Genomic DNA, 18,713 nt, shown 5'->3' with positions numbered 1-18,713 from the left:
CATGATTAATAAGGCCCATCCAGCCAGCCAGCCAGCCAGCCAGCCCATCCAGCCTAGCAGCCAACAGTGGGATGAAGCCGTATCTATCGTCCCATGGTCAACCCCCTATCGATCTGCCGATCTACGGCATCAACTACACCAGTTAACCCAGCTGGGCCAGGATGGGCTGGATACCCATACTATCCGTCACCTATCTAGAAAGGTGCAAAAGGGATATGATGAGCAGGCATCTAGACTAGCCCTTCTAGAAAGGCAAGTCGACGCGTTAAAGGCCCAACTAGAAGACCAACGATCACGCAAGAGGAAAAAGGTCCCCCTATCGCCTAACAGCACCTTCGCCACTATAGAGCATATCCAGCAGGCTAGAAATATGGAAGCCGGCAATATAGATAGTCCGGATGCATCCAGCCCATCCGAATTATCCAGCGAGGCCGAAAGTTGCATATGGGTGGGCGGCAAGCCCGAGGAAATAGGTGGTGATAGTAGTGGTGATAGTGGTGGTGATGGTGGCCCGGATGTGGGGGTGGCCCGCAAGTAGGGTAGGGTAGTTAGGTGTTCTAACCGGTAGGAAAACGGCTGGTTATATAGACCTTCTGGCAACTGACTCATGCGTGCGAATCCGGCTGAATTGCTATTCCAACAACTATTCTTATATTAGCAAGAGGGAAACTCTACCATAAGGTCTCCTCATTAGATAGGCCAGTAGACATTATGTATAATAAACCTTAAACGCTATAATAGGGAGAGCTGCAGATGCTACTGCTACAGAGAGTATAGAGACGCCTATTGTGGTGAGGCGTATGCAGGTGGTTGCGTAGAAAGAACTGGTTTAACGGGAGAGGGGATAGGGAACAAGAACGTTAGTGAGGTGCGGTCGGATGAGGTTCGGTCGGCTCTTGAATTCAATCCTAGGTTTCTTTAGGCAGGCCTATTAGTCTCAGGTGACCCCTAGGCGCTTGTGATCTGTCATCTCCCGTAGGGCGTATACGTGTTGGTGCAATTCCGCCTAATCCTACAAAACCCAGGCTACTAGACTTCAGTCCGGTTGGGCTACCTTGTCAGCTCCACCAGACAACCCAGATGGTTTTGTTCCCTTGCCGCCCATACAACCTCGCTAGCCCTGTCTACCTAAGCTTATGCCACTAGACAGCACGCAGGGCTGACTTTCTTCAACACTTCCCGCCAGTAAATACCTTAGTAAGGCCTTCTACTACTGCGTTTGCTGTGTTAGGTAAGAGCGGGCAATGGGGGGACGCTGTTAGTAGAACTATACCTAGTCATATCTCGCGTTGTTGCCTACGAACGCCAGGAGCGGGATCCTAGCATTATGTTTATTACGCTGTGAAAACTGCTCCGCCGGGCTACCCGCCGGGCCAGCTGTCCCAGGGCGTTAAGGTGTGGGCACATATCGCTCCTTGGAACGGTAGCGACTCAAGCGCTCCCTAGACAGCAGCAGGGTCAGGAGAGAGGTCCAGTTCTAGCTTGTTTAGGCATAGTAGTATCAAGGCGTTAGGGGTATGCACCAGGGTGGCGTATGTGGTATAGCGGATGCTCTTGATACTGCTGCTGGGACGAGTGCCGGTAGGGACGACGTACTTCTCATCCTGACTCTGTTTACCTCCCCGCGTTCTCCTCTGCTTCGCCAGTAGGGGCCTGCTGACCCGTCGTTAGAGCGGAATAGACGTCTGCCCACGTCTGCCCACATACAGCCCGAGGCCGGTTGGCAGTTTCCTTAGACATCCCTTGCCGCCTAGACCTTGTTGTTGTTAATCATGCTAAGAGCGGTGCAGAGAGGATATGAAGATTCCTGTGAGAAACCTACTTTTGCTTGACTATGCCGCTACGGCGTATGCGGCGGCTGCGCCAGGCTCGGGAGACGCACGTGTCGCTGCCATCTGTGAAGGCCTTGGCGTCCTGAGCTTTGAGGATGGCCGGCTCCCAGATGGGGTGTCCCCTGGTGACGTGCGAATGTGCGCCGGGCACCTGAATGGCAAAGTGCGTGGTTCCGACCCCCAGCAGGGTGCATCGCTAGCTCCCATAGAGGTCGTAGAGGGTGTTGTGCTTTCTGCTGACGAGACCACCGCCCCCCCCCCCCCCGTCGGGCCTCGCGCTTGCCGAGAGAGCCTGCTACTACAAGACGCCCTATGGTTGTTCTGGTGATCACTGCTGGAAGCGTGTGGTGATAGTGGTGGCGGTAAATGGTGTTGGACTGCTGGGAATGGTGAAGTTGGTTCTTGGAACAAGTATTCGACCTATAATGGCTGCGGAACTAAACCGATTGCCTAAGACTGCAGCGGTTCAGTGTGACAGGAGTATTGATAGATAAATATATAAATATAACTATGCTACTAGTGCTGCCCTAGGCAACATCCATAGAACCAAGAAGTGCGTAGCGCCGAGGTGCAGAGAGCAAAATGTCTTGTATACACGTGCTGTCGGTTGAATGTGATGAAATTCCTATATAGTTAAATCTGATCAGTATAGTGCAATGCTAATTGGGTTCTCTTGGTAAAGAAAGGTAGAAAAGAAAAATGAATTGTTTGCGTACATTTGTCTTTGTGTCCATTTGCCCCAACAAAATGTACTCGATAACGGCACCAACTTTGTGACTATCCGCCTCGAAATCGCCAACAATTTGCAAACTTATGCCTTGAGAAAGGTAATATTGTCTACGGCTTGCGGTTAATAATAGATTTCACTTCGAAATCCTGGCTGACGAGAATGGCCGGCTTCCCCCCAGCTAAATCGTTGTATCCTACTTCCTCGATACTCGAATTAGATCTCCCCTCACTTAGGCGGGTGAACGGACGCTCCTCATCCTGTTCACTTCCGGGGCAGGCCCCCTTGACTGTGATTTGGCTGACGACCTTGGAGCCCAAGTAAGTGCTGCCATAATTCGTTGTACGACTGGAAACCGCGGGGCCAAGAGAGGCGTTTCCGTGGTTAGGACAACTACCCTTGACCGTAACGTTGGTGTCACCGATGGAGCCCAGGTGCCTGTTGCCATAGCGGCCGCCAAACCGAGCCCCATTGCTTAGTGCGTAAGATCCAGAGCTCTGGTCTCCCCTGGCATTAGTCGACTTTAGCGTGCCGTCGATCAGCAGGGATAGTAGGGGCTTCAGGGATGGTAGACAAGCTGGGGATCGCCAATGTCAGTAAAAGAGAAGACTAGTAACTTGAGGTGGTTCTGAAGACCCGGAATATAGGTGATAACATACCACAAACGATTGCAATGTTAGCTTCGACGTTAGTCCAAATGATTGTGCTGCAGAAGTTCCACGTGATATCCGGGGACTTGAGGTCGACAGAGAGGATCGTGTGCAATCGCACCATCGAGATTATGGTAACGCTGCGAATTAACGTATCATTAGTATCTAGGTCCCTTAATGTGCTAAAATACTCGAAATGACAAGACTGTTTTACTTACAAAGTGCCCAGCAAGAAGACGCCAAGCAGTGCAAGTTTCTGGGGTTTGGACATCTGTAGTGATAGTACGTAGGGGATAGGCAGCATCACAACAAAGGCGTCCGTGATGATGTTAGGGATCGAATTTGCGTTGAAGAACATGTTAACATTGACACCACAATAGAACTCTGTGGGCGACATCGGGTTCACCGGGTCGTAGCGGTCCCAGAACGCATGCGTGGGAATACATTGAAAGATGGAGACGAGGAGCTGATGGATCGGTCAATGTCGTGGGCCGCAAAAGCGAGGACGGAGGTGGCGGACACTTACAACGGCAATACACCAAGCCATCACCACACCGAACAAGATCCAGATCAGGATTCTAATGCTCCTCCTCGCACCGAAAATGCGCCAGTAGAACATGAGCGTTGAGCATTTGATGGTCGTTAAGGTGATGGTATAGGCTATCTCCGAGATGAAGAGGCCAGTAGCCCATGCTTTGGTCGCTATGGGAGGTCCGACCCAGATATGTTTACCGGTACCATTACGTATCACTTGATTCCCGACGTTAGCAAAATACTGGCAACGGATGGGATGAGTTGGGTCAGCCCTTTGGGAGCCCACTACTTACTCAGCCCAATAGTGGTGAAGACATGGACGCCCGCGGCCACCTGTCAAGACTTTTTGTCAGTATGAAAGTGAGAAAATAGAGCAAAAGGAATAACAACACGTACCAAGGAAACGATGATGATCCAATCCTCCGGCCATATTTGGATTTTTCTAAGACGACGCACGAGGAAACGGAGCGAGACTGCAAGGAAGGACAACGTCCATGTAGTAAGGAGTATGCTGGTGACCTCTTGGACCCGCGACTCGCCAAGGTCGAGGCCTTCCGGAGGAGGAGGCAGAGCCATCTGTATTATGCTGTCCAAGAAAGAGATAGTCGGGTAAGGGAAAATTAAGAAGCTGCTTTCATATAAGCTTGAGTAAAACTAGCGAAGGATGCGCCCTATGTGCGGGGCCACGTTGAACATATGTTATCCATGCACTGCATGATGATGTCGGCGTGATGCTAAGGAGCCCCTTTCTGTGAGCAGAAATGCAGGAGATGCCATCTGTTGATATTATCCAAGATTGTACGGAGTAAAAAGATAACAGCCGTGGTATGGCGCGTTACAGCATGAGTGACGAATCAGTGGGCGTAGTATCAATGTGTCTTCAGCGTGCAGACATGGCGCTTCGCGCACATTGCCTGCTAAAACGCCGCCTTGCTCAAGGCAAGTAGTGGATCATAACCCCGGGTGTTATCCATGGTTTATGACTCGCAGCATCACGTCTTCGCTCAGCCGGTGCAGACTGTTGATTGACATATCTCCAAGTGGATCGATCACTGTGACGTGGTTACACGACGTATCTACAGGAGTAAGTTAGCCCCTATGGCCAGTTGCCTGACTACTACGTACGAGTACAGAGTACCATCTAAAACCGACAAGAAGCAATACAAAGAGGTACTGAAATAGAAAGCTGCCAAGGAATAACCAAGCCAAAATGACAAGCAACAGGGTGTTTGTAGTCATGTCTCGACAAGGGTGTGTATTATCGGACGAAACCCCTTTTTGAAAGAGTGCTACGCACTAAGTACATATGTCGTACTATGGTACCAGGCCGAAATTAAATACCCCTGCCAGGTAACTCACTAATGTTCACCTCCCTACTATTTTGGGTATGGCTAACATTACGGCACTATTTTCCTAGCCTGCCAGCCGGCCGGCCGGCTGGCTATCACTTTTCCCTCTATCTATCCCATTGCCTATTGCCTATCACTACTATAGATAACTACCGCCGGCTATCTAATATCTATATAAAGCACCTATCTGAGTTGACTGTGTATAGATATGCACCCTCTTTTTTGACGGCAGACTTAATAGGCAAGAGATTGCCAGCCGGACCGGATTTTCTATCACCCAAGTCAAGAATGCCCTTTAGGCTCCTAGTGCCTTGGCCTGGCCCCGATCCGGCCGGCCAGGCGCCCTTTCCCACGAGCAAGAGCAACAGCTAGTTAAGTATATATCCGCTTCTCATTAAGGCCGGCTCGCCAGCTTCCTCTAGCTCTCTCTTACCCTCTTTAATGGGGCCTTTGGCGAGTATACGATCTAAAGCACTCTCTGCTGGCTAGGTTATCGCTAGTACGTTGCCTAGCAGAAACCCATTATCTCAGAAGAAACCCGCCAGGCCTGGCTTGCCTGGGCTTAAGCCTATATTTACTGGTCTATAGATAACTAGATAGGCATCTTATAGACAGATAAGACGTAGGTTAATGGCAGCACCTATTAGAAGGTCTATATAACAAGGCAGGCAGATAAAGAGCTAGATCTAATATGCTTTATCTAGCACTTAAGGCGAGGGAAAAGTAAGATGTTTTAGGGCTCTTTTTAGGGTGTCTAGAAGGGCCCTAGATTAGTATAAGATATAAAGAGATAGGGGACTATTAACTAGTATTCCTACTAAGAACATATAGTCCTATTAATTACTAGATTTATTAACTAGTATTAGTAGTCCTAAGGCTAAAGGCTTACCTTTATATAGGATAAAGCCTAGTTATATATAGCCTAAATAATAATAAAGAACTTTACTAGGTAAGAGATAAAGGTTATTAATTTTCCCTTATACTTACTAGATCTTAACCCTATTAAGCCTTATTAGAACTAGATAAAAGACTATATCTAGATCTATTACAGGTATATCTAAGGGTAAATACCTTACTAGGAGCTATATAGGTGGGTTAGAGAGGCCTAGGATGCCCTTCCGGATGAATATTACGCCTAGCAGCTCTCTAGTATGCATAATAGATGCCAGGCAGTGATTGATGTAAATAGAGGGCATACGAGATAGTGAATTTTAGCTAGGTAGAAGGGGGTAGAAAATGTAGTGGTTTCTATGAATCATGTGTGTGTGGGTATGTGACATCACAGGGGTATTTTACTTACCCCTGTCGCCCTGTAGTTAACGCTGCAGCCAGAATGGAGCTTTGGGCCCGTATATCTCTGCATGAATGGTTTGATTGGTTAGGGTCTTCCCCATGTCCCAGATGTCAGGGATGTCGGAGATACTGACTCAAGTCATGTGCAAGGAGTAAAACCTAATTATTATTTGTACACCGGCAAGCAAAGTCTTCAATTTTTTCAGGACCCGTTGAAAGGAAGGGAATGAGGACCGAATCAGCAATAATTTTACAGCTCTCGAGAGCTTCATAGTCATGTGTCTCTTTGCTATTGCACGTTTCCATTCCTCATTGGACATAGGGAGTTTTACCGTTAAAGACACGTAAATATGGTATAGGTACTTCGTTCTGTTGTAGTTACGGAGTAGTTCCTACCGGTATTCCACTTGTTGTTGAACACAAACAAGGACGGAGCAGCATTCTGCTTCTCTGACAAAACAAGCATCGTGGGCGAAAACAGATACATTCCTCGCAGTGATGGCAAACAGACCTTTTCTTTTTTCTCCTGTTTTTTTCCTTCTGTTTTTTTTTTCCTTAAAGGGGGGTCTGTCCACAGACGACCTGCGCCAAATAATTTCCTTTGTTGTGTCTTCTCCCCACTGTATGGGTTTTACCTTGGAGTGAAAGACATCAGCCATATACCTGTGTTGTCCGATATCAGATCTGGATGCTTTGGCAGATGATTTATCCGTACGAATAAGTGGTGTATTATTAGGCAGGTCAAGGGCGGACCGAAGAAAGTTAATACAAACAGATTCCAATATATCCATAATAGTGTTGTCAAATACCTGTTACTCGGTGGAGAATACAGTTGTTGTTGTTTTTCTTCTTAAATACCGCACTTTCGGGATTAGACCGAGAGAGCTACCGGTAGACCTGCATGAACCCCGATACTGCCTTATCGTCACCGGCAATATAGCCCGGGTCCGCAGAGATGGGTCCTTTTGCACTCTTCCCGTTGCACAGACTTGACTACGCTCTGTTGGAGGGTAGCAATACGGCACTGCCGACAAGCAACCCCACGTTCCAATGCATAGATATATCATACTTTAGCTCACCCACGTTTCCCAGGTTCTCGGTCTGATACAATCATGCATACTTAGTCCCTACGCTGACACGCCCCACTTTTGAAACTCGTCCTTTCTCACGTCGTCAAGGCTCTCCTCCGCCATGCATTTCTCAACTTCAACACTCTTTGCTTTCGTCGTAGCAGCCGCCGCCAGTCCGATGTCTCCGCAACTCCCCACGATCTTGTTCACGCCCGGCGCTTGGCACCGACCATGGGCCTTCGACATGGTGCGTAGTGACCTGTCGAGCCGCGGCTACCCAACAGCTGCCGTGACTCTGGCCAGTGTCGGGAGTACGGATCCCAACTTGGGCCTCGACGCGGACGCTGCCGCAGTCCGCGTCCAAGTGCAGACGCTCGTCGACGAGGGACGCGATGTCGTCCTAGTCGCCCACTCCTATGGCGGTATCCCTGTCGCGAACGCTGTTAAGGGCCTCAACTACAAGGATCTCGCCGTCCAGAACAAGCCCGGCGGCATCATCATGGTTGTTTACATGACCTCCTTTGCCGTTCCAGCTGGCGCGGGTCTGTACAACGGTGGAGTCATGCCTACATGGTGGAACGTCACGGTAAGAACACATCGAGATTTCATAAAGATGCATTCGCGGTCAGTAATTCAAGAAAAGGGCTGACTTTTATCCCTTGTGCTACAGAACGGCTTTATCTTTCCCGAAGACCCGGTGTCTGTTTTCTATGGCGACGTTCAGCCTTCGCTTGCCGCCGAGGCGGTGGCCGCTCTTCTTCCTATGCCTTTCAAGACGATGACGGATAAGTCCGGCTACGAGCCTTGGAACAACGGGTTCGAAATGGGTTACATCTTTGCGGAAAACGACCAGGCCATCCCGATCGAATTACAAAAGAGCATGGAAGCCGCGTTCCCCGCCTCCTCTTTCACGGCGACTCTGAACTCCAGCCACTCGCCATTCCTCAGCATGCCCAAGGCCCTTGGCGACGTTCTGCAGCAGGCAGCGGAGGATGCCGTTATCAAGAAGGCGTCTGCCTAAGCTCCGCCGTCCTCGTGAGATGCAAGGAACTAAGACCAGTCTGTAATTATGGTGTAAGGAACACTGTTCTCAAGAACTAGTAATCTTGGATGAATTATGCATCTCCGAGCTTCCTTCACATTCATGTATCATACTTTTTATTTATTTATATTAGTATAAAGGAACACGAAGAGACTCCTGTAGCACCACACTCCGTTATTCACCCGTGACTAGGGCTCTCTTGCCAGTGCGCTTTACCGTCTAAGACGACTCCTCTTTCGCCTTGCAGGGCCCGAATATAGGCGTTTGATAACATGGGTGCGCAGACTGAGATCTAAGACCAAGGTCTAAGATTAATAGAAGTCAGCGTGATATTATGAATTACCTTGTTTCACAGTAGATGTACGGACCGGGGAATTCCACCTTGTTATTTTCGAGACTTTGGGTTTGGCGATTACCGCACCTAACTTCCTACTCTCGCAGTGTTCATCTAAATGCTGCCTTTATGGAGAGTTCAGAGAGACCCATGTGCCTAGGTAGCAAGAGGAAAAGAAGGGGAATCTCAACTAAGGCTTTTTGACTGGGTTTGAGAGTCTTGGTTGCCCCTGTAGGGAAATTAAAGAGCACTGAGATACGGAACGAACTCTGGCTTGTATCTTCTCACTTCAAGCAAAAGCTCAAATCAAATCACTTACCATCCGTTTCTCAACTGTTTTAGTCTATTAATACAGCTCTCGTCTCACAGAGAAGGACAGTACATCTTCATTCAAGCATAAGGCGTGAGAAATCCTTCTTAGACAAGACTGCCCTTCTTACATAAGTGTCTAGCTCTTGGCTACTAACCAAGAGAACTGCCTACTAGTTTTATAGCGGTAAACTATACTTGTTGCAACAAGTTGAGTAGCTATATATACACATTTATATAGAGATAGTAGAAGTATAAAGTACTAATACTAGATAAGGGCTTTTTGTAAGACAAAAGGTTGAGAATAGCATAATTCATCTTCTGATAGCTACAGCTTAGTGCCTTAACATTATTATGTCTTAGCAATAGTTTTAGTTAAGGCTATAAGGTTTATAACTTAGAACGAGGTTGGTACAGCCCTCATGGCAGCTTTTCTAGACTAAACAGGAATCGCTAGGTTGTAATAGACTTGTGATATCCCACCAGCGAGACGTAAAGTGACGCAGTGCGAAGGTAAAGCGTAACGGCAGAGAAATAAGCAAGGCACGTAATAACAAGGAGCTAACAGATAGCAAAAGGACAGATACGTGCCAGAAGATAGATTTATTCATAGTTAACCTTCTCCCCTAGGGCAAGGGTCTAGTGCAGTAGTTTATATACCTAGTGGTTACGTAAAGGCTTACATGTCTATAGGTATAAGCACCTCCTGCGCCATGATATCTCATCTATCCGTTGGTTCTGTCCTGTGACAGAGGTAGCAAGCCAATATATAGGATAAAGATATAACTGCACTATTGAGAGTATTAATATCGTAGCTCTACCTAAGCTATACGGTATTTGCAGACGTTAAACGGGTATAGTCCGAATCATTGAAGTAGGACCAAATTTCTAGAAAGGTACACTTCCCTTGACCACGTGCCATGATGTCTATGCCATTAAGACATTCCCACTTGCCATAAAGAGAAACAGGTAGGCCCTGATTTTGGCACCAAAAGGAACCGTCAGGCTAGCTAGCCAAATGTGCTCGCGACTATTTCTTATTCTATTCGCGATTCATAAACGCCTGGTAATTAAGACGTAATGATGGGGGTCTCCCCACTGATTGCTCGCAGATCCTAAAATCGTTTAAAAATAGGGTCAAGTTAAAAAGAAGGGTCACTCTAGAGTCCTAAAGTCTCCGCTTCTAGATTCTGCCGATGCAGACCGCTATTTTACCGCCACTCAGCCAAAACTTCAATATGATTGAGAAAGCAACTGATCATCAATCTTTGAATCTTCCCCTGCAACATGATCACTTTACCAAGTTCATATTCCGATATTGATAGATACGCGGATGATCTATTGTGGTTCATCGACACACCCTTGTTCCGCCAAGTCACCGGCGATATCCACGTCAACGATGCGTTGATCTACGACGCATGGGACGCCTTGCCCCCGGAGTGGACGAACTGGTGGTCCACAATCCCAGACCATCGTCTGGCGCAGCAAGACTTGATTGACAGTATCGAGGAGCAGTTTCTGGCTCGGCCTCTGTCCAAGAACGACGATGCTGTGAACGATGGACAAAAGAGGCATTTGCAAGACCGGCCGGAGTCGCTGACGAAATGGCTAACGACTCTCCAATCACTGTCTCTCCCTCGTGCTCGGCATCCCGGTCCAAGCATTGACCTTCCAGAGGTACTGACAGGCCGCATGAAAACCAAAAAGATTGCCGAGGTCTCCACCGCCGCCGCTTACATCCAGCGCGTCTGCCAGGCCAACGGCATCACCCACGTCGTCGACATGGGTTCTGGACAAGGCTATCTTTCTGTTTCTCTTGCTTTCCTCTTCCCCGACCTACGGATCCTTGCCATCGACGGCAGCGCGGCCCAGATCGAGGCCTCGGAGGCCGCCGCCGCTAGTCTTGAGATTCCTGAGCACAGAATCCAGCACGTGCGGCGCTATATCGACGGTACAGCACCGTTGGCAGCTGAGATCACCGCCTGGGCCGGAGGGGAGAAGTGTATGCTCGTCGGCCTACACGCATGCGGCAACCTCTCCGAGCACATGCTGAAATACTTCGCAACGGTCCCGCTCATCACGCATCTTGGTGCCGTCGGGTGTTGCTATAACCACATTGTTCCGCGTTCTGCCGCTTGCCCGGATGGGTTCCCCGTCAGTGAAAAGATGAGAAACAGGGACGTGAGGCTGAGTGCAACGGCGCTGATGACGGGCTGTCAGGCGCCGAACAACTGGGAGAGGCCGGACCTGAGTAAAGGAGAGTCCGAGTACTCGAAACGCCGCTTCTATCGAGCGCTTCTGGAGAAGATTTTGTTTGATAAAGGCATCGAGCTTGACAAGGAAAGCAGGCCGGTCTGGGGCGTACGAAAGGGGGACATGGCCAGCTTTGCCAAGTTTACGCGCAGAGCTATAGCATACCTCGGCATTGACGGCAGTATGATTACCGACGACGAACTCGCGTCCTACGAGTTCCGATACCGGGACCATAACGCTAAGATAGCGATCCTGTGGACGCTAAGCGTCCTGTGCTGTAAGGTTGTCGAAAGCGTGATTGCTTTTGATCGTTACTGCTTCCTTACTGAGAACGGAGGGGAAGATGTAGAGGTCTTGCCCATCTTTGACTACAAGATATCGCCGAGGAATCTGATGCTTGTAGCCAGCAAGGGTTCCGGGTAAGGTGGGTGGCAGTTGGTACTCAAGCCTCGTCGAGGTGGCGATAGAAGCCTTTTGACAGACGCATCCCCAGGTATTCATGTATTGGAACATCATGGCAGTTTCCGCATGACGATTGATGCTCACGAATCCTCGCCGCTGTGACAATAGACAGACGATTTTTCATGTCATTAATGGCCCAGTATTGTTCATTTTACCAAAGAGTTTCCATGCCCAGAAACTATCTTTGGTTGTTTTGAGTGTTGCCGTTAGAGGCACATCACGTATTAATAACAGTCGTCACACCCGTTCGCCTATGCTAGGAGAGACACTGACTGTGGCCATTTGGGAAGTAACTCTATTAAGACTAACCACGGCTTGGTATCTTATAGCAACACACAGGTCCACTTGAGTAATGCAATGAAGAACACTCCTCAGAGGCTGCGCCTCGGATTCAAGATTCTCTACAGTATGTATCTTGTTACATGATTATACGAAGCTGAATTCTCCTACACTATCCTTGCATTTCTTCTCTTTTCCAGATTGGACCAAAACCCCTTCACATATTTTTCATCGTCGAAACCCCAGCTATCAACACCTCTAGTCCCCCATCGGTTCCACCAGCGATCTCCGTACGATCGGCCCTTTACGGCTGTCCAGTGATTGTTTGATGTTCTACGAACTTTGGGTCGACCATGAAGACCTGTAAGCTGGAGCTTTAGCAGACATTCCCACTTTGGACCAACAAGAGTCCCGATACTTACATCTTCCGTTGTACTTCTTTGTCCATTCCCGCTTGGTAAACTTCCAACATTTCGAGCAGTACCGCAACTCTTTCCCAATCCAACTGCGTAGTCTCACATACAGCGGACATGAAATGCACATGCAGTGTCTACACCCGGGAAGCCGGCACATTGGATGCTCTGGAGGGTATGCTCGGCAAGGTGACGACCAATGCTGGCAGATATGGCTATCCGACTGCACTCTAGGCATTGAATTGACGATGTACTCATGCCGGCGTTTCCGATGAGCATAGGGGTTTTGGGCCACACCGACTGGGAGTTTGTTGCCACACGCGCAAGATATGGCTTCCGGAGGTAGATTCTGGTCGTACAGCTGCAAGTGAGGCTTCTTTGGGATCAAGCGCAGCGTGAGGTACCGGAAATAGTGCGATGACAGTGAGAGGCAGACGAGGTCGTTCTGTTGGCAGTAGGATAGAGTCTCGAGTTGAATCTCGGCCGGCAGTTTGGCAAAGAGAGAAGCCGAAAACTGCGATATCGGCTGCGTCAGATCCAGGGCTGGCGATGCTGGGCCGGACATTGTCAACATGGCTGTTGTGGAAAAGATCTATGCAAGGTCTTTCTTTCTTCCTTTTCTGCTGAGATCTTGGTGCTGATCTTGAAGGAGAAGTAGTGGAATCGGACTTTGAGGGCATTGTTGGTATCACAGGGATCGCGATCAAGGTAGCCGCAATAGTATTAATTGACTATTAGTAGCTGGGTGAAGATAATGATTAAGGGAAAAAGAAGAGGTTGCTACTGTTGAAGCGCGTGCTTGGCAGCGATACCCTGTCTTGATCGATTGCTCTGTTGTGTGTGTATCTATCACTATGTTACGCGTCCATCGCCGATCGGCCCTTTGGTAAGGGGCAAATGCCCGGATCATTATTTTCCCTTGATTTGAGTGGAGAAATCCATCCGGGAAATAACTGGTGCATTTGCGGCCAATTGCCCTACAAGCGACCGTACATTTCTAGCTAATTAGCCCACTTTAACACGCCCTCTCAGATTAAGGCTATTTAGAGCTGTTAATCTGGCCTTTAATTAACAATATCTATAGTCGTAATCTATTATAACAGTTACTATAACTATAAATTACCTCTATTTACTTATTTAGTTACCTAGGTAACTAACTAAAACTAGAGTGCGTATAGTTAAGTAGTATTACCTACTACTTAATAACGTAATATAAGATAGTAACTTATATTAAAGCTCTTAGGTTTAATCCTAAGTAGAGGCAGAAAGACTTAATTATAGTAATATCTATAAAGCCTACTAACCTTATAATTAGTTAGTTATTAGATATCTACCTAGAGCTATAGATAGCGTAAAATATAGTAAATTACCTAGAGCTATAATAGTATAAAATATAGTAAAGGTAGGTATTAATTTACCTAGTAAGCTAATACCTTTATTCTATTAAATATAGATTACTAGGTGTAAGGTTTAATTACCTTAAAATTACTATTCTCTTTAAATATATCTACTAATATAGCTAGTCCCCTAGTAAATAGAGTTTTACTATTTTAGATTATATTATTTAACTTTTTCTAGTTAGCCTTTTAATAAATTTATAGCCCTAATTAAGGTAAATCTAACTATATAATTTATAACTATAGAATTCTTTTTATTATAGAGGTATTATAGTTTAAACTTTTTAGTATTTATTTATAGTATTCTTAATAATATTATAGAGGAAAGTGGCCCTACTTATCTAGTAAATACAGCCTTACGTGTTAACTATCTTAGTTATAACTATACCTACTAAAGCCTATTCCTCTATTATACCTAGCCTCTAATAGTATTATTAATTACCTTATTAATTACCTTTTATTAATTACTCTTTATTAATTACTCTTTATTAATTACTTTTCTTTATTATATAATTTAGCCTTATAGCTTTTTTATATCTATTTACTTTAGTTAAATAGTCCTAGTTATTAAATAAATAATTACTACTTTTACTATAGTAAGGCCTTTATTAATCTATCTGCTATTAACTTAGCTAATAGTATATAAATAACGTTAATTTATTCTTTAGTAATCTCTTACTATAGCTAATAATAGTAAATATTAATATACTATAGTTACGTCTGTAATTAAATAAGCTCCTTCTTAACTAATCTAATTATCTATTAGTTATTATATTAGATTATAATAAGTATATTAGTTAATTAATTTTAGATTATTAGTTCTTTAAGCAGTTAGTTAGTAAAGATTAACTCCTTAGCTACTTATAATAGTGCTAGTAATTTAGCCTTAGTTATTAATGTTATTATAGTCTATTACTTATTTACTTTCTATCTAATAAGGCTACTAAATATCTTAATTACGTACGCCTATAAGCTCTTATAGTTAATTAAATTATTAGTAAAGCTTATGTTAAAGGTAACTATTATTCCTTTATTAGATCTAAATTTAAGGTAAAGTCCCTTTATTTAGTAAAGGTTTTATAGTACGTAATTTACTACCCTCTAATATATAACTAATAGGTTCTAATTAAATTACACTAGCTAGCTAGTAGTAAATATAACGTCTAGCCTTATTATTACTACTGTATATAGGATTAAACTAACTTTACGTTAGTAATTAGTAATCTTAAAGGTTATAGTAGTCTGCTTTAATAGTAGTAGCTCTTTATTACCTATTAGCGTATAGTCTAGTAGTAGCTAGACTTTATTATTAATTAACTTTAAGATCTTATTAATATATATTACCTATAAAAGCTATATCTTATACTACTTATAGTTATAAATAACCTCTATACTAAGAAACTATTATATCTTATTACTACCCTCTAAGTAGTATTTTTCTTTTATTCTCTTTATTAAGTTATTTGCCTTACTTTAGGTAGACTTTAGGAACATAAAGACATAATTATTAATATAAAAAAAGAAGGTAATAGCGCCCTTTTACTAATAGTATAGCTTACTAGTAACTAGCGTAAATCTAAGATTATAAAGTCCCTTTTTAAGGTGCTTTTACTATAGTAGTAGTAATCTTTATAGACTATATAAGGCTTTTAATAGCTTAGTAATTCTTATACTACTATAATTTAGATACCCTAAGGGTAATTATATAAACACTATTTTATTTATATTAGTATATATAAATATATTTACTATATTAAATTAGATTAGCTTTAGATTAAACTTAGCTAATATTATAATAAGCACTCTAAATAATAATCTAGCTAATATTACTATATAGGTATTTTAGATTACATTTTTTACTTACTAGTCTCCTTATATAATAAGTCTTACTTTATACTTAATAAGGTATTTATACTTATTTAACTTATAGGTATATACTTATTAGTAATTAAGTATCTAGTTATTACTAGCCTTATTAATACTAACTTTATACTAAGTACTTATAATAAGAAATAACAGGTAGATCAGTAGGTTAACTGGATAGATAGGTAAATAGATAGGTAGAAAGATAGGTGTAGTTTTATTGTGCTTAGAAGGCATAGAGAGCTAGAATCCCTTAAGGGGATCTTATCTCTATATATAATTAACTAACTTCTATATTTCTAGTAATATATATATTAACCTTTATATTATATTATACTTATTATACTATTATATAGATTTGAAACCTTATATTGTTACAGCCTGTTTTAAGCTAGTTACAGCCTGTTACACTACTTGTTACAGCTTGTTACAGCATAATACGGTCTGTTTGATATCTAGTTTTATTTAAGTGGATATTTCTATTTTTTGTACCCTAGAGTAAATCTAGTTACTATTAATATATCTACTTTTTATACTTCTTAGAGATAAAGTACTAGAGAGTAAATCTCTATAGGTCTATATCTAGAAGTAAAGGTTATATTAGATATCTTGTATATATATATATATATAGTAGTGTTACTTTAAGGTTATAAATAAGGTTAAATTTAAGGTTAAATTTAAGGTTATAATTATATAAGCTTTTATATCTAAGTCTTATTACTTTATAACTTTATAAGTAATCTATTTTAGCCTAGTAAAACTTATCTATAAATAGGTAATATTATAAATTAGCGTGTGTATTAGGCAGACTAGGTAGATCCCTTATATAGATCTTACGCTTTACTAAATTAGTCCTATAAGGGCTTCCCTTCTGTATTATCTCTGCCTTATCTTTAGAGCCTTTAGAGGTTACCTTTTCTACTAATTAACCCTTTTGCCTAACGTCTTAAGGGGGCTAGCCTATAAGCCTATTAGGTAAGTTAATCTACCTTAAGGATATCTTTATGTTACTTTAATATTAAAGAGTGCTAGCTATAAAGGCAGCTTACTACACTTCTTATAGGTATATCCTTTTTTAGATAATATAGTTAGTGTAGTAAATCTTATTGCTTTTACTATTATTTTCCTGCCCTCTTGTGTTAAGAGTATTATTTAATTATATAAAGAAGGCTAATTATAGTAAATCTAGTAAAGTAATTAATATAAAGTGTAACTTTATATATTTATAAGTATTTATATCTTTAGTTATAAGGAAATTTACTAGCTAGCTTTTAGCCTTATTAATAGTAGTATTTATAGCTTCTTTACTATTAGTAATATCTATAGAACTTTACTATATTACCTTTATAATCTATTTATTAATAGTAGCCTTATTAGTGTTACTTAGCTTATTAACCTATTTATCTTCCTTACTTAAGAAATAACTATCTTTATTAAAGATTATATTACGTATTATAACTACTTTATTCTTTACTAGTATGTATATATAATATTAGTTAGTTAATATATATCTAATAAGGTAACTAATATATACTTTTACTTTAAATTATAGTAATTAGTTATAGTTAAGTTATATGTCTATAGTTATTATATATACCTAGTATCTAAATACTTATAGATAGCTAATATATAGTAGTAATAGTTACCCTCTTATAGTATATTATATCTTATATAATAATTACTATCTACACACCTCTAAAGGCATATAGTTATATAGATACACTACAGCCTTAAGGATCTCTAGCTATAAGTAGTGTAGCAGCTTAGATTAAAGCCTTATTACTATTACTTTCTCCTTAATTACTATAGTAATCCTCTTAGCACCGCCGTTCTGCGCCTGCGTGTTAGGTGCTAATAATTTAAATAGGATTCCTAGACTTTTTATAGCTTCTTTTACTTATAGATAGGACGTAGTAATCTTATTATTACACTTAATTACTATAACCTCTATAGCCTTATATACTTTAATTATCTTTATAAATTTAAGAAGTGTATACTTAATATTATTAAAGCTATATTATTAGAGGTAATAGTCCTATATAAATCCTAACTTATAGTTACTAAGCAGTAAGGCTAATTTAAATCTACTATAGCCTTACTTAAATAAGTAAAAATCTAATATAATCTTATTACCTACTACTATATATTTAATTAACTTTTATAGCTAGTAAGATATTTACTAATTAATCTTACTTATTATATATACTTTATACTAGTAAGTAAAGATCTTTAGTATATTACCTTTAATCCTTACTTCTCTAGCCTTACTAGTAATATAGTAAAGTATGTATAATCTAGGGTAGCTAAGCTAGTTATACTAGCGTATAGCCTTTACTAGCTAGGATTACTAGTAGTAATCTAGCTTATCTGCTTTATTAATTACTATTACTATAAGGTAAGCTATGTCTATAGCCTTTAATTTCTTACTAGTCTTAATAACTTATTAGCTTATAAATTTATTTATATTAAATACTATAGAGTAATTATTAGCTTTTTATATATAATTATTAGATAGGCTATTATCTTATTACTACTTATTTTATAGCTTAAGTGCTATATATAATATAAGGTTATAAGATAGTAATAGGTAATACGCTATATTATATAAAGTAATCTTAATATTATAGCTATTTACTTTTACCTTAATAACTATATTACCTTAACCTTTAATTAGAATTATTACTTTAGCTATATAGATAAAGTTACTTAGGCTTACTAGTAATATACTAGTAAAATAATAATATAAATAGAAAACATAAAGGGTTACCTCTAAATTAAGAATAATATAGTCTTTAAGTAGATATCTAGCTACTATAAATATAGCTAACTAACGTAATAGTGCCCTTTTTCCTTACGCTTTTTTACCTATTAGTTATTAATTAGTTACTTTATTACCTAACTACTTT

At 41.9% G+C, this 18,713-nt stretch overlaps 5 protein-coding genes across 5 annotated transcripts; 2 read left to right on the top strand and 3 right to left on the bottom strand.

Annotated features, from left to right (window-relative positions):
• Positions 1 to 1,442: 1,442 nt before the first annotated feature.
• GLRG_09256 (uncharacterized protein) lies at positions 1,443 to 1,895 on the bottom strand (the record flags this gene model as incomplete). Its single annotated transcript, XM_008099941.1, has 3 exons — positions 1,443 to 1,653; positions 1,708 to 1,750; positions 1,883 to 1,895. 3 exons carry the CDS (start codon positions 1,893 to 1,895, stop codon positions 1,443 to 1,445), a joined length of 267 nt encoding a protein of 88 aa, XP_008098132.1.
• Positions 1,896 to 2,669: 774 nt separating this feature from the next.
• GLRG_09255 (uncharacterized protein) lies at positions 2,670 to 4,319 on the bottom strand (the record flags this gene model as incomplete). The annotated part of the gene is made up of 6 exons (XM_008099940.1): positions 2,670 to 3,136; positions 3,219 to 3,349; positions 3,428 to 3,675; positions 3,736 to 3,959; positions 4,037 to 4,076; positions 4,140 to 4,319. 6 exons carry the CDS (start codon positions 4,317 to 4,319, stop codon positions 2,670 to 2,672), a joined length of 1,290 nt encoding a protein of 429 aa, XP_008098131.1.
• Positions 4,320 to 7,633: 3,314 nt separating this feature from the next.
• On the top strand, positions 7,634 to 8,476 carry GLRG_09254 (uncharacterized protein; the record flags this gene model as incomplete). Its single annotated transcript, XM_008099939.1, has 2 exons — positions 7,634 to 8,041; positions 8,126 to 8,476. 2 exons carry the CDS (start codon positions 7,634 to 7,636, stop codon positions 8,474 to 8,476), a joined length of 759 nt encoding a protein of 252 aa, XP_008098130.1.
• A 1,951-nt stretch (positions 8,477 to 10,427) lies between these two features.
• Positions 10,428 to 11,816, top strand: GLRG_09253 (uncharacterized protein; the record flags this gene model as incomplete). Its single annotated transcript, XM_008099938.1, has 1 exon — positions 10,428 to 11,816. The coding sequence occupies one exon, from the start codon at positions 10,428 to 10,430 to the stop codon at positions 11,814 to 11,816; it is 1,389 nt and encodes a 462-aa protein (XP_008098129.1).
• A 485-nt stretch (positions 11,817 to 12,301) lies between these two features.
• GLRG_09252 (F-box domain-containing protein) lies at positions 12,302 to 13,121 on the bottom strand (the record flags this gene model as incomplete). The annotated part of the gene is made up of 2 exons (XM_008099937.1): positions 12,302 to 12,495; positions 12,557 to 13,121. 2 exons carry the CDS (start codon positions 13,119 to 13,121, stop codon positions 12,302 to 12,304), a joined length of 759 nt encoding a protein of 252 aa, XP_008098128.1.
• Between the last annotated feature and the right edge of the window lie 5,592 nt (positions 13,122 to 18,713).

Source organism: Colletotrichum graminicola (assembly GCF_000149035.1).
Source record: "Colletotrichum graminicola M1.001 genomic scaffold supercont1.46, whole genome shotgun sequence".
Taxonomy (NCBI): Eukaryota; Fungi; Ascomycota; class Sordariomycetes; order Glomerellales; family Glomerellaceae; genus Colletotrichum; species Colletotrichum graminicola.
This window is presented reverse-complemented; position numbering and strand designations above follow the sequence as displayed.